This window comes from Sinohyriopsis cumingii, chromosome 1 (assembly GCF_028554795.1).
Source record: "Sinohyriopsis cumingii isolate HCF-2022 chromosome 1, ASM2855479v2, whole genome shotgun sequence".
In the NCBI taxonomy this organism is placed as follows: Eukaryota; Metazoa; Mollusca; class Bivalvia; order Unionida; family Unionidae; genus Sinohyriopsis; species Sinohyriopsis cumingii.
In genome coordinates this window covers 159,448,850-159,463,421 of record NC_142961.1, presented here as the reverse complement: position 1 = coordinate 159,463,421, position 14,572 = coordinate 159,448,850, and the positions used below count along the sequence as shown (strand labels likewise).

General features: G+C 37.4%; 1 protein-coding gene across 1 annotated transcript in view; it reads left to right on the top strand.

Annotated features, from left to right (window-relative positions):
• Nucleotides 1-14,345, top strand: part of LOC149808233 (sushi, von Willebrand factor type A, EGF and pentraxin domain-containing protein 1-like) — a 167,676-nt gene extending 153,331 nt beyond the window's left edge. Inside the window, exons 28-34 of the mRNA XM_089975273.1 lie at nucleotides 1,161-6,080; nucleotides 6,524-6,718; nucleotides 7,008-7,187; nucleotides 9,276-9,458; nucleotides 12,529-12,624; nucleotides 13,318-13,413; nucleotides 14,081-14,345. Of these exons, the coding sequence (XP_089831399.1) occupies nucleotides 1,161-6,080; nucleotides 6,524-6,718; nucleotides 7,008-7,187; nucleotides 9,276-9,458; nucleotides 12,529-12,624; nucleotides 13,318-13,413; nucleotides 14,081-14,193 (5,783 nt within the window). The 3' untranslated portion in view covers nucleotides 14,194-14,345. The remainder of the gene's footprint in view (nucleotides 1-1,160; nucleotides 6,081-6,523; nucleotides 6,719-7,007; nucleotides 7,188-9,275; nucleotides 9,459-12,528; nucleotides 12,625-13,317; nucleotides 13,414-14,080) is intronic.
• The last annotated feature ends 227 nt before the right edge of the window (nucleotides 14,346-14,572 follow it).

Sequence of the window (14,572 nt, the reverse complement as noted above, 5' to 3'; positions counted from 1 at the left end):
CACTAGTTATATGTTCGATCACTTAATATGCACGCTCTTTTTATTTCTAGGGCGTTTCTTCGATTTTTATTAAATTATTTCTTGAAGTAAGACCCCGCCCCCTGTTCGCACATAACTTCATGTCAATATTTTGCTTAAATTATTCACTGTTAATTCACTAAAAAAGAATTTTTTGGGGGTGGGTGGGTGGGAAAGGATTACCATTTTTCATTGATTTCATAGTTGTTAAAAACCACTAATATAAAATGCCAACAAAACATGATATTTCTATTTAAGTAATAACCTATTATCCAAATTATTAACTTAAGTAAAATGAAAATGTGTATTTTATTATAATTAATACCGACGAAAAAAAGACTCAAAGTAATTGTTTATTCACTAAGGTAGGTTCTATTTGTTTGCGCCAGTCAGATTCCTACGCTGTTATGGCATGTAAATTGTAATATTACCGTTCACAGGTTATTGGGTTTTGCCCATGGCGTGTTGGTTTAATCTTTTAAGAGATTTGCTTCTTTTCGCATCAAGTACATTATTTTCTTCTGTCGCGTCCTGAGTTAAATATTTTCTGTATTTGCGGCTCGTGGTAATTTATATTTGCTAGGTTTTGCTTTATATACAAAATTGTGTCTCATTACGGTACATTTAACCACATACGGTTCTGAATGTCTTATTTTTATTTCGTAGAAACTTCACTTACACCTTTTTTATGAGGAACTGTGGTTGAGATTGGTGGGACTGGTGGGACTCATGGAATGTTAGGTCTAGCTTAACGATAATTTTTTGTAGGAAAAATAGTTTTTAAACAAAGTTCATCACAGTTTTTCTTTAAATTTTGGTTAAGTTTTATTCCAATTAAATGAGCATATTTTCTTTTCACGTTGGTGAGTCATTTCGTTAGAGATAAGATGGTATGTTGCCATATGCAGCTCTGAAAAGGTTTCTTATAAACACGTTAGTTCTGATGTTCAAACGTAAACACCAATGCAAGAGTCCATTTTAAATCTTTGCAGTAAGAAAATGTCCTTCATCGAATATAACTTTCAAATCACCCAAAATCGATGTTATGTTTCTTAATAACCTCTCAAACTACGTACAAAGTCATTGTTGTTTCTTCGGAAGAGACGTTACTTATACTAATTATGTCACTGTCTTTTTACTAGGAATAACGTGCGTGCTTCCCTTGCTGTCAGAAAATACTCGTATCACAAACCCACAGACGACTCCCTATTTGCCTGGACAGCAAGCGTTATTTGAATGTACCGCGGGGAACGGGATGTATTCAGATCATAATTCAATAACTTGTCAGACCGATGGAACCTGGGATAAAAGTATTCCCTCTTGTGATCCGCAGACGTGCAGGAAACCACCTACCGTCATCAATGCCCAGATAATAGACACCCTTGAGGAATTCCCGGTCGGTTATGTCATCCAGTACCAGTGTGGTTTTGGCTACGCCATGTCAGCTAATAGTATAAATCCCACAGGTCAAATCAGCTGCTTACCTTCTGGGGAGTGGGAAGCAAATCTACCGGAATGCCTCGTCATTGAATGTTCTGTTCCGCAAAATATTCCAAATGCAGACTTGGAATGGAGCAAACGGACGTTCTTGAGCCAGATTCGATATAGCTGTCATGAAGGTTACCGAATACAAGGCCAAGATTTACTGGAATGTTTTGAGGATGGGAACTGGAATCCCAATCCTCCGGAATGTCTTCCTGTGAATTGTGGTCGACCTGCAGATATCAAATATGGAACTTTCACTGCTAAAGGATTTACCTTTCAAGAAATCTCAAGGTACCAGTGTGACTTGGGTTATAAACTAGTTGGGCCTTCAGAACGGCAATGTCTTCAAAACGGATCTTGGAGTGGGGAATCTCCAGTGTGTAAGCCAATATCATGTGGAAAACCGGATACAATCGAGCACGGGCGAGTGACTGGCCGAGACTTTACACTTGGAAAGAGTATTACTTACGTATGTGATGAGGGATACACGCTGGTAGGAATATCCGAAAGAATTTGTCGTGAAACCGGTAAATGGCAAAATGATCCTCCATCGTGCATTAGAACAGAGTGTGGTCCTCCCCCTAACATTGATCACGGATTTTACATAGGAAACAGTTTCTTTTACGGAGATACAGTTCAGTATCAGTGCGAAGTTGGGTACAAACTCAGTGGCCAAGCGGGGGTCACATGTGCGGCCACTAGGGAATGGTTTCCCTTTACCGTTAGCTGCACACCTATCACTTGTGCGCAACCAACAGCAGTAGAGAATGCAAAATTTATTTTATACGGAACGAATTTTAACGATCGTGTAGAATACCGATGTAATGATGGATATGAGATACAGGGGGATGCTTTTCAAACGTGTACAGTAAATGAAACATGGAGTGGCTTGGCTCCGCGTTGTGAAGCTGTGAAGTGCTTTCCACCCATCCCTGTTGCAAATGGGAGAATAGACTACAAGGATCTTAAATTTGGTTCTGTTGTGAGATATATGTGTAATACTGGATTCAGACTTGTGGGACAAGAAATAAGACGATGCATGGCTAATTTGTCCTGGAGTGAAGCAGAACCACAGTGTGTACCCGTGGCATGTGAAGAACCACCTAACATCCCATTCGGTCAGAAGTTAGTCACTGGTCTTATCTACCAGTCCACCGTTACCTACTCCTGTGAGAAAGGATACGTCCTTAAAGGGGAAGGAACTCTCACATGTACTAAGGACAGAACGTGGTCCGGCGTTGTTCCCCAGTGTGAACCTGTTCAGTGTAACAAGCCTTCTGATATAATATCCAATGGAAGAATGATCGGAAACATTTTTACATATGGCGCTACCATTCGTTATGTGTGTAATGAAGGCTATAGAGCGCTTGGTTCCGTTGAGAGGACATGCCAAGCAAACGGGGAATGGAATAACCCTATTCCAGTTTGTGAAATCGTTAATTGCCCCCCACCTAAACTAACCAATGGATCTCCTTCAGGGTTTCAAACTGGGTTTGGTACCACGATTACATTTACATGCAAGAAAGGTTATAGGCTGGATGGTTCAAGTAAGAGAACGTGTCAAGCAAACGGCCAGTGGAGTGGGGAGGAACCAGTATGCATCAAATTGGACTGCGGTAAGTTACAAGCACCAGTGAATGGACAGGTCCTGGTTTTGAGAGGGAAGGCAACTTATCAGTGTTATGATGGATTTCATTTGGTAGGACTACAGGAACGTGAGTGTCAGGATGATCAAACATGGAGTGGCCAAGACCCAATATGTGAACCAAACCTATGTGAATACGCAACGGATGAGCCATTTCCAAATGGAAGCCTAAATTACAGTTCACTTACATTTGGTTCCTATATCACATATTTATGTAACGAGGGTTATGAATTGATTGGTAATCGTCAGCGTGAATGCTTGATTGATGGCACATGGAGTGGGTCTTTGCCCCGATGCCAAAAGATATCATGTATTCCTCCCTTCCTTATCGCTAATGGTGTCACTGTAGGAGATGACTACACGTATGGTGCTGAAATCACCTATAAATGCAACAGTGGTTATCGACTGATAGGTGAGAGCGTGCGAAGATGTCTGGCTACAAGAGTTTTCTCTGGGTTTCAACCCGTATGTGAGATAATAAGATGCCCCATTCCTCCGGAAATAGACTATGGCAGTATAAAGAGAGACACTAATTCATATGGTTCGGTTGTTGTTTATTCCTGCATCAGTGGATTTGAAATTGTCGGTGAGTCTACACTTACTTGTTTAGAGTCAGGAGAATGGTCTTCTGCTTTCCCTTCTTGTATAAGAATACGTTGTGGGCCTCCAGTACCTCTAGATAATGGACGGATCTTCGGTAGTGATTATTCCCTAGGAAGCATAGTACAGTATTCCTGCAATCCTGGTTTTGAGTTAAAAGGCGACAACATACAGATATGCATGTCAAATAAACGATGGACCGGCATCAATCCAACCTGCCATAAAATATCCTGTGGGGTTCCATCTGTAATCAGGTTCGGATCGTATATTGGAGATAAATTTAGTTTTGGAGATATCGTTGAGTTTGTATGCAATGAGGGATACCAGGTGATAGGAGAAAGTAGACGGATCTGTCAGCAGGACAAACATTGGTCGGGTACTGATCCCACCTGCGCACCAATTTATTGTGGACCTATCCCGGTCATATCGAATGGATACGTAAACCTTACTAGCCCGCAAACATTCGGCACGACGGTGGAACTAGCATGTGAGCTAGGATTCAGGGGATTGGGAAAGTCTTCTATAATCTGCCAGTCAAATGGAATATGGTCGCAGACAGATTTCTTATGTGAGAAGGTTACGTGTCCTCCTCTTGAAGTTAGCCAAGGGAAGGATGTAAAGGCTTCCGACTTTGGTACTGAGATTGAACTGCAGTGTGATGAAGGATATCAGGCCGCAGGGAGACGCAAAATTCAGTGCTTATCTACAGGGTATTGGAATACTGATGAAGCTCCTGAATGTGTGGAGATAACATGTAATGAAATCTCTTTTCTTTCAAGACAATTTCAGAATGGGCATATCAGGGGAACCAACAATAAATTTGGTAGCGAAATAACGTACTTTTGTGATGAGTTGTACGAGTTAGTTGGACCCAGTAAAAGGGTATGCACCAATGAAGGAAACTGGAGTGGGGTTGATCCCTATTGTGCTCTGATATCATGTTCTGAACCACCTGTCGTCCCAAATTCCATGGCCGTGGATTTGTCTCGTCAGTATGTTTTCAAGGATGTGATACAATATGTATGTGACACTGGCTATACTTTGGTCGGAAACAGTACACTCCTCTGTGATAAATCAGGTGAATGGACAGGAAATATCCCATCATGTCGTAGAATTACATGTGGTCCTCCGAAAAAAATTTTTAATGGTCGAGTTTCTTCAACGGGAGAAAACGTTTTGAACACGGCTACCTACATGTGCTTCTCTGGATTCGTTTTAAGAGGAAATAGTGTAAGTACTTGTCTCGAGTCTGGAGAATGGAGCGGATCTCCTCCAACTTGTTCTCCCGTCAACTGTGGAGCGCCCCCTCCTGTGAAAAATGCAGTTGTGGTAGGTAGTGAGTATACATTTGGAAATGTGGTCACCTACATATGTGATGAAGGATATCTGTTATCAGGAGAACGGATGCATGAATGTGAGGCTGACGGTCGATGGTCAGGAAAGGGCCCAATATGCACCCCGGTCTCATGTGGAACCGCTCCAACTGTTCCGCATGCTTTCAAGTCTGGTACTGGTGAATATTTCAAATCTACCGTGTTTTATGTTTGTGAACCAGGATATGAGCTTGTGGGGAATAATATTCTTGAATGTGGAGTGAATGGTGCTTGGGTGGGCTCTCTACCGAAGTGTATTGAAGTTAATTGTGGACCACCACCCGTGTTGCCACACTCAACCACTCTAAGTGAGCGATTTACGTTTGGAAGTGTGGCTACCTATGAGTGCAATGATGGTTACTATTTAGCTGGAAGAGCAGAAATTAGATGTGGTACAAGTAAACAATGGGAGTATGATCCGTCGACAGAATGCCGTCCTGTAGACTGCGGTCGCCCTACTGAGGTCCCGCATGCCTTGCTGACCTTGGAAAACACCACGTATGGTTCCACAGCGGTGTACTCCTGTGACAAAGGTTACATGCTGCAAGATTCTTCAGGCACTCTCAGGTGTGATGAGACCGGAAACTGGAAAGGAAAAATTGCAAATTGTGATCCCATCTACTGTGGAGCACCACTTCCCAGGGACCATCTAAAGTTTAGCGGCTCTTTTACGTTCGGCGAGACGATCACCTTTACATGTGATAATGGTTATGTTTTGGCTGGTAATTCTGAACTTCGATGTGAAGCTTCAGGGCACTGGAGCGGGGCTATTCCATCATGCAGTCTGATATCATGTGGTCCCCCACCCCATTCAGACTATGCGATTGTAAGAGGAACAAGATGGGATTTTGGAAGTTCCGTTGAGTACACCTGTCAGACGGGATTCAAACTTGTAGGTAAATCAACACTGAACTGTGAAGCAAACGGCCAATGGAGTGGAACATCGCCACAGTGTCTTCGTAAGTATTTTCTGTCTCTTTCTGTTCTTCAACAGGCTGAGTGACCTCTAAAACTTGGTGTTAAACTGTGTAGAAAATAACTCGCTTTATCCATAATATAAATAAAGCAGAATGATCTAAGTTCATGAAAAGAAAATATGCAAAGATCTGTGTTAGGGTCAAAATAAATAAAAGCTCTGATGATATCGAAAGCTATGCTTATCGGAAAAAGGTAATTGATACATCCTTAATCTTATTTTTAACAATATTTTAAAATTTTCTTTCGATTTCTTTTGTGGATATCTTTATAATTCATGCTGTGTATTTTTCGCCAGTTTTTGTGTTGTGCCTGATAGTCAAACTCAACTAATCAAGTTATTTTTTTATCTGTTTTACAATATTTATTTAAAATGCCTGGCAAAATGTATATTACAAGTGCTATGTATCTTGCGATCCATTCTTAGGTACTTCATGCGAGCCTTTGAGACTACCTGAGCATGGGCTGGTAGTGCAGGGGGACCCTAACGTTACCATATATTACGGAGATACTTTAGAGTTTGAGTGTGAGGAGGGATATCAGCTGTCCGGAAACAGATCCCTGACATGTCTGGAAACAAGGGGCTGGAGCAGTCCTATCCCAGACTGTCTGCCCGCAGTCGGTAAACTCTCTAGATTTTGATAGCCATTTTCTCCGAATTTAGTTTTATTAATTACCAGCTTTCCTTCCTTTGCCGAAATTGGGATACTTTATATAAAATTTAATAGATTCTAAAACAGATGCACTGTTGTTTGGTTAAATTATCATTTCCCCTTCACGACCTACGTTTCTTTGCAGGTTCCCCTATGTAGCATTTTAAGTCTGTTTGTGGGATATTAATTGATTTGAAACATTTGCTAGATGTCCTTACTGATATCCAGTTTTCACCCCTTTTTCCCATTGTCTTTCAGCTGCTTTTGTTGCCTGTAGGTCAGATGTCGGTGTTCCCCACTCCAAATCTCTAAGTAAGACCGTAGGTGCGGGATCAACAGTAACAGTTGAATGTGAATCTGGTTATGTTGGCCAAGGGGACATGACCACCACATGCCTGCCGAATCGAGACTGGGCACCGGTCAAAGGACACTGCGAAAGTATGTAATATTAATAACACCACCTCCACCATCAATAATAATAATAATAATAATATACTGCAGAATCAAAGAAGATAATTATAATAAGTTTGGCAGTTATATACAATTAAGTATTATTAAACATACATATAATTTTTCAGATATTAAAAAACACTCTACAACTTGAATGGACTGCACTTTTGTTCCAAAACCACTAATAACAGCTTATATTGAAACACAAATATACAAAATGTATATCAGTACACAATTAATGCCGACCATTTAAGAAACATGTATCTGGACCTCGTATTGAAACGTGCAATTTTGTCCGATAGTGGTGAAGGAAGAAACATTAATATCTTTATTTTTTCCTCCGTACATTACGAAGAGTACAATCAATAGTAAAGAGAATACAGCAAAAACATAAAGTACAGTAATTAAAGGTGATAAATAACATAAAATTGCGAATGAATATGCATCAATAAATGCATATATGGTGAACATTCATCATGAAAACTAAGGAAATTTAACTGGGTATATTCAGGTCATAGTTTTCAAATTTTTTTCTCATTCACATGATTGCCATTTGCATGAACACAACTGTCAGGTTACTAGGTAGATTTACAGGTAAACATAATATAGGACCTACTCATTGCAAAATTCATTATCGAAAGCAGCTATTGCGCCCTTCAAATAAAAGTACTGAACTGGTTATCCATTGTAATTATATAAACACCACCAATGATGAACGACACAGAATATATAGTGTTATTAACCTAAATTATAGAGTTACTGACAAAAATTTAGTCAAGAATATAGTCATTATCAGCATCGATACAGCCAAACGTTTGTTGTATATTTTCTCGACCTAGAAGCAATAGTTGAAATGCATATGAGATGGAAATACATTAGTTGTTCATTGCTTTAAAACAGTTAACAAATAACGGATCATCATTGATAAGAGAGCATTCACCAAATCAGTATTGGGCAATGAATCTAAGTACATGTATACTTTATCAATAATACCAGACCAAATTTTTTCACGGTCTTGTGTAATTTTTTTACATACGGATAGAAAATGACTAACAACTGAGGTGCAGATAATGAGTGTGAGCAGATTCCTCCACAAATGAGAAACGTTTTTTCACTATATTTCCAACAAGACGATATAATAACGGATCCTGGACATTTTTTCTTATTTCCCATATTACAGAGGGAATCAAGCTACAATTAAGCAGTAGCTTCTGAAATCGACCAGGATAAATATCTTCACAAAGTCTAATTTTAAAAGTATTTTCATAAAAGAAATGGAATTGGAATTTAACAACAATTTTCCATTTAGATTCATTAACCGGGAATCGACATTGAATAATGTACAATCCTAATAATAATAATAATAATAATAATAATGGTGATGGTAGTGTTGGCAATGAAGACAGTAATACAGATTATGCGCTTAATAATGAATATGTTGATAGTGTTGCTAATGATGACCATTACGACCAAGACGGCAATGATGATATCGATAAGGTATGGATTTTTGTTATGTTAATGAAATATTTTACTAACAACGGTGAGTACGATGTATGTGATACTGATATGCCATTGACGAGGTAATAAAACTCATCAATTATATTGGACTAATATAAAAGAAAATAAACAATAACGATTGTACCCTATTTTGTTAAATAATGGATGAAGAGGATTTCAAACTGTCAAGGTGGAAACGAAGTTCATTCACTTTTATTTATTCCTATTTAATATTGCTACATTATGTTGTTACAACCGCTTAGGGTTGAATACTGGCTGCGTGCACCAATATAATCTCCTGTTAGGTCTGGAAACAATGACCCATACCAACTGAGTTGAATAAATCGCTAGCATTCACATCATATTTCGTAAGGTATCAGTACAAATGTCCAGGAACGAAACTGACGTAAAAATCAAATATTTATTCTAGAAGATTATTCTAGAAGATAATTCTCATAAATGACTGCGTAAATATTGATATAATTTGAAGAATGTGTTCATGTAAACATTGCCACATGAATGGGAGCCATGCTGTCTCTTGTATGAGAGTTTAATATTGCAATATTTCAATATTATTAGGAGTCTTTTGCGGCAAGCCAATGCTTCCAGACATGATAAACGTTGTAGGAATATCAGGAAGATCTTACTTCTACGGTGACAAGATCCGTTACAAGTGTCGTCCTGGAGTTCCTCCCGCTCGGCCTGACTCCACCATCACGTGTACCGAGACCGGGGAATGGGATGGAGTACCCGCATGCGGTGGTAAGCCACAAAACCCAGTATAGTATTTGTCCTGATTATGATCATTTTTAAACGTACTTTGTGAACCCTGGTATTATTTTTATTTCGTCTCAAACCCAAATTCTTGCAACAAGGATAACCTTCACAGCCATTTTGACCGATTCGATACATTGTCTTTGATTTTCAAACACATGCATGTTATATTGTATGCACATACCCAATGAATTATCCTTAAATTAGTACTAAAATTAAACATGTACCCTAAACTTATCTATACAATCTTGAAACAAAGAAAGAAAAAGTCTTGATAATTAAACATGATCTCGTGTACCTTGACTTTCTGGGTCTAGTCAGTTAAATGAGTAAAGCGATCCTGTTTTATACTCAAAGTGACTCTGTCAACTACATCTATCTATAATTCAAGTTAGCAAACCTGATTCTTTTATGATATGGTGCCGTCATTAACAATTTTATCAGGTGTAATCTGCAGTTTTAAGTATCACATATTGTTAAGGCTAAAGGGATTCGATAATCCGAAGACAGATTTTGTTGCTATAGATTATAAAACACACGTTTGGGTTTATGGCTTTGTTTCCGGCCCATCGCACCTTCGTCTAGTTCCAACACTAGTCAATAATAATGCAGTTACAGAATCCAATTTATTACGGTTCATACTGATTTATGTTAAATCCAGTTTCTTAAAGTCAATATTGGTTCGTTTTGAATCGAGTTTATTACAGTCTATTTTGAATCTAGTTCATTACAGTCCATATTGATTGATATTGAGTCAAATTAATTACAGTCCATATTAATTCATATTGAATCCGATTTCTTACAATCCATACTGATTATGTTGAATCCAAATTGTTAAAGTCCTTATTGATTCATATTGAATCCAAATGACCTTACTCGAGATGATCGCTCCGCCGACCAAATCACGTGACATGACGCCCTGCCAATCTCCGACAAACTTGCAGTATAGGGCAAAGAAATATGTTTCAGCTTAAGTGATATGTTTATTTAAAACGATTTGCATTATTCTTAAAGATGTAAGATTTCAAAGTTGCATAAATTATACTGACGTAGACAATATTTATATTTGTAGTCCAAGTTCGTGTAGTAATAATCGAAGTGTTTTATTTCAGTAAATAATAAAAAAATAAATTAAGATGTACGAGAACTTATTCATGTATATGGAAGTTCGCTCCAAAGAATGCTAATGTATTTAGTATATAACCTTATCCTTATTAATATTATCTGGCTTATGTTCATGCTGCCTTGGTTATCTGGCTTTTGTTTATGCTGCCTTGGTTATCTGGCTTTTGTTCATGCTGCCTTGGTTATCTGGTTTTCGTTCATGCTGCAGTGGAAGTAAATGAATTAAAAATAATAACAAAATCGTAAATAATTACTTTTCACAAGTATACTGTTGTACAAAATAATTTTAAAGTTCTACTATGTTCGTCAGATGGAATTTTGATCAATGATGTTTGTTGATGTAAACATGTAAATGCATGCTTAATTTATCGGAAGATAATTATCTGAAACCAGTCTTTTTGTGTTTCTTTATTATTACATTTTTTCCCCCACCCCTCATTCAGCCCAGTGAGAAAGTAAAGAGTCATTCAAGTGTCTGATAGATCGGAACGATGAATCATTGTTTTTGGGACAAGAAAACAATAAATTGTAAATTTTCAAATTACAAAATAATGCAGTCTGGGGTTCGGTGCTTCTTAGATAAGAAAAATAATATACATTAAAACCGGAAAGTTGGGATGGTGGTGGTCTCCACCCATATTCTAGAAACGTTTATTTTCACATATATTTTTCAGTTTCAATTCTTTTGTTTTCTTTCAAGCCATCGACGGGACATGTTTTTCTTCATACTTTAAAGCAAACGAAAATGTAATTGCCATCAATTGTTTCCATATTCAGCTGACCGCATAAATGACAACACAAAGTGTTTTATCTATCGAAGTTTTGTCTATGTTTTGAGAAAGGAATAAATTCCTCCATTTAGACGATCTGGATATCGACAGTCAGAATTACACGAATCCAGTTTATTACAGTCCATAATAATTCATGTTGAATAGAATTTATTACAGTCCATATTGATTTATAAATTCAATTTATGACAGTCCATATTGATTCATGTTAAATACAATTTATTAGGGTCTTTATTGATTCATGTCGGATCAAATTTATTACAGCGCATATTGATTCATGTTAAAGCTAATTTATTACAGTCCATATTGATTCATGTTAAGCTAATTTATTACAGTCCATATTGATTCATTTGATTCATGTTTGAGCCAATTATTAAAGTCAATATTGAATCTAGTTTATTACAGACCTTACTGATTCATGTTGAATCCAATTTATTACAGTCCATATTGATTCATGATGAATCCAGTTTATTATAGTCCGTACTGAATCCAGTGTATTATAGTCCATATTGATTCATATTGAGTCATATTTGTTACAGTTGCATTGATTCATATTGAATCCAATTTATTACAATCCATATTGATTCATGTTGAATCTGATTTAGTTCAGTCCGTATTTATTCATATTGAATCCAATTTATTGCAATCAATATTGATTCATATTTAATTAATTTGTGACAGTCCATATTCATTCATGCTGAATCCAATTTGTTTTAGTCTGTATTGATTTATGTTGAATCTATTTTGTTACAGTCCATATTGATTCATGTTGAATCCATTTAAAAGTTTAAGTTTCCCAAAGTTTAAAAGCTACGAGAGCTATGCCGACATTATTTATGTGTGGCACAATTTTAAGTATGATGCACTCACAACAAGAATAAAGGTTATATATATGTTACTGACGGTAGCGGGTTTAAAATTTCAGTATGTTTGTGTGTTTACGTGAGCTAACTTGTCTACAGATTTGATGAATCTTGAATCACATAAATGAAAATCTACCATTGCTTATCTTTCTTTCTTATTTGAAGCCATGTTTGATTCAATTGTTTTTCAATGTTTGAAAAATCGGATCAGTTAAACGTTTTATTTGGGACAGATATCTTAAGAATTTAACCAAGTCAGATATTTTTCTGTCCGATTTGCAGCTACTTGCAAAATGCCATGCGAGAACGGAGGAACGTGCCTGGGTCTTAACCGGTGCAAATGCCCGAATGGGTTTGGAGGTTCCAGATGCCAGAAAGGTCAGAAAAATCACAGACTGTTGCTTGACCTATATTTACTCTCTCCAAAGCTAGATTTACTTCATAGAATTATGGCCCGATAATCAACAAATATAAAAGATGAATGTTGTGGACCCCATCCTCCGTATATTGTTTTTGTTTTTACTTGCCGAACAATTCAAGGATTAATTCTCTGTCTCTAGTAACTGTTTCAAATGGTCTACTTTTATCTCGTTATAACTGTTGATTCATCTTTAGTCTGTCCATCGGTATTCACGAATGGTTTACGTACTATATATCTTCATGACGGTTACTTCCTCTGTAGCTTGTCCTTCTGTAATCACGAAGGGTCTATTTTTCTTGTAACTGGTGATTCCTTTCTCTCTCTCTCTCTCCCTCCCTCCCCCCCCCATTTTATTCTCATAATTAGTAAAAATAGTAATTAGAAACTATCACTTAAAATTTAGGGACTTTAACAATACCGAGTATGGATATTTGCGGGTTCAGTAACAACGGTGTTCTGACAAAGTCGGAACAATTCATATCAGTTTGGAATAAAATCCTAAGCTTCAAGAAATTAAAGCTATTTACTCAATAATAAAAAGCTGTTTGTGTTGGGGGGAATTGACACACGGACAATGAAGGGGATATACAGATTTATTAGCATATATTGTGTTATATTTTTGGAAGAAAATATCTCTATTTCTATTCCAGCTATTTGCATTTTGCCTTGTCTCAATGGCGGTTGGTGTGTAGCGCCCTTCAGATGTGATTGTCCCATCGGTTATACCGGTGTCCGCTGTCAGACAGGTGATTATACTGCTCACTTGTCCACTCTTAGGGCCCATGAGCGTAATTCAGTGTTACACGCCAATGAATTGGGCCAAAATGACCATGTTTCATTTGTTACGTATATTTCTAACAGGATATGCCAGCACCAGCAGGCGTGCAGAAACTATTCTAGGTGCACACCAATATGGGAAACAAAATTACCCTACTATTCGCAATTCAATATCTAAGTGGTACAGGAAGCTTTAACATGTTTCCAAGAAAGGGGACGTAGTTTTAAAAACTCAAAATGTTGGTCTTGCTTTACCTAATCACGTTAGAAGCGTATTTTAAGTTATTGTGACATGTCTCTAAATTGGTGTAAAAATCTGTCTTGTGTAGATATAAATGTAAATGTTTATAAACAAAATTTTTTATTCTAAAGGGCCTTATTGTCTTATTATTTTCTTTGAGGTCCTGGCTTCATTTTCAGCTTCGTTCAATGCAGTATCATGTAATCGCGTGACAACCTCTAGCATTACCTGAAAGATACCATGTCTGTACAATAAATCCTTGATTTGCAACCTTGAACACATAATACTGTTATTCAAGGGAACCATTTTAAGTCAGATTTTTGTGTCCTAAATGTGAAGGTGTATCAGCAAAATATGGCTTTTCTAAGTAAGTAAATTTCTTTCTTTTCCCCCAGCTGTTTGTGCTGTGGAATGCAAGAATGGCGGTCGATGTGTAAAACCTAATATATGCGAATGCTACGGCGGCTACCAGAGACCTTATTGCGAGAGCAAGAAACCGAACACTTGATGAAGAACCATCGCTGATTCTGAATAAATTTGTCTGGACAAAGATTGTGGTTAAATGAGAAAGACTAGATTCCTTTTCTTATCTAAATACGGTTGTACACTGTTTCTTGTATATGCACGATGGATCTAACGATAACATTTGATAAAACTCAATTTAGAGTTTGTTATTTTTTATTTCCCACCAGAGATAGAGAGAGATAATAGTGTGTGTGCGTGTGTGTGTGTGTGTGTGTGTGTGTGTGTGTGTGTGTGCGAAAGAGAGAAAGATTTGGATTTTTAACATAGATTTTAAAAACAATCTGTCATTTTTCAAAAGTGTGGCAATTTATTGTGATGTCTAGAAATGGGGCATCGTGCCGCAGACATGTAGTATGATGTCC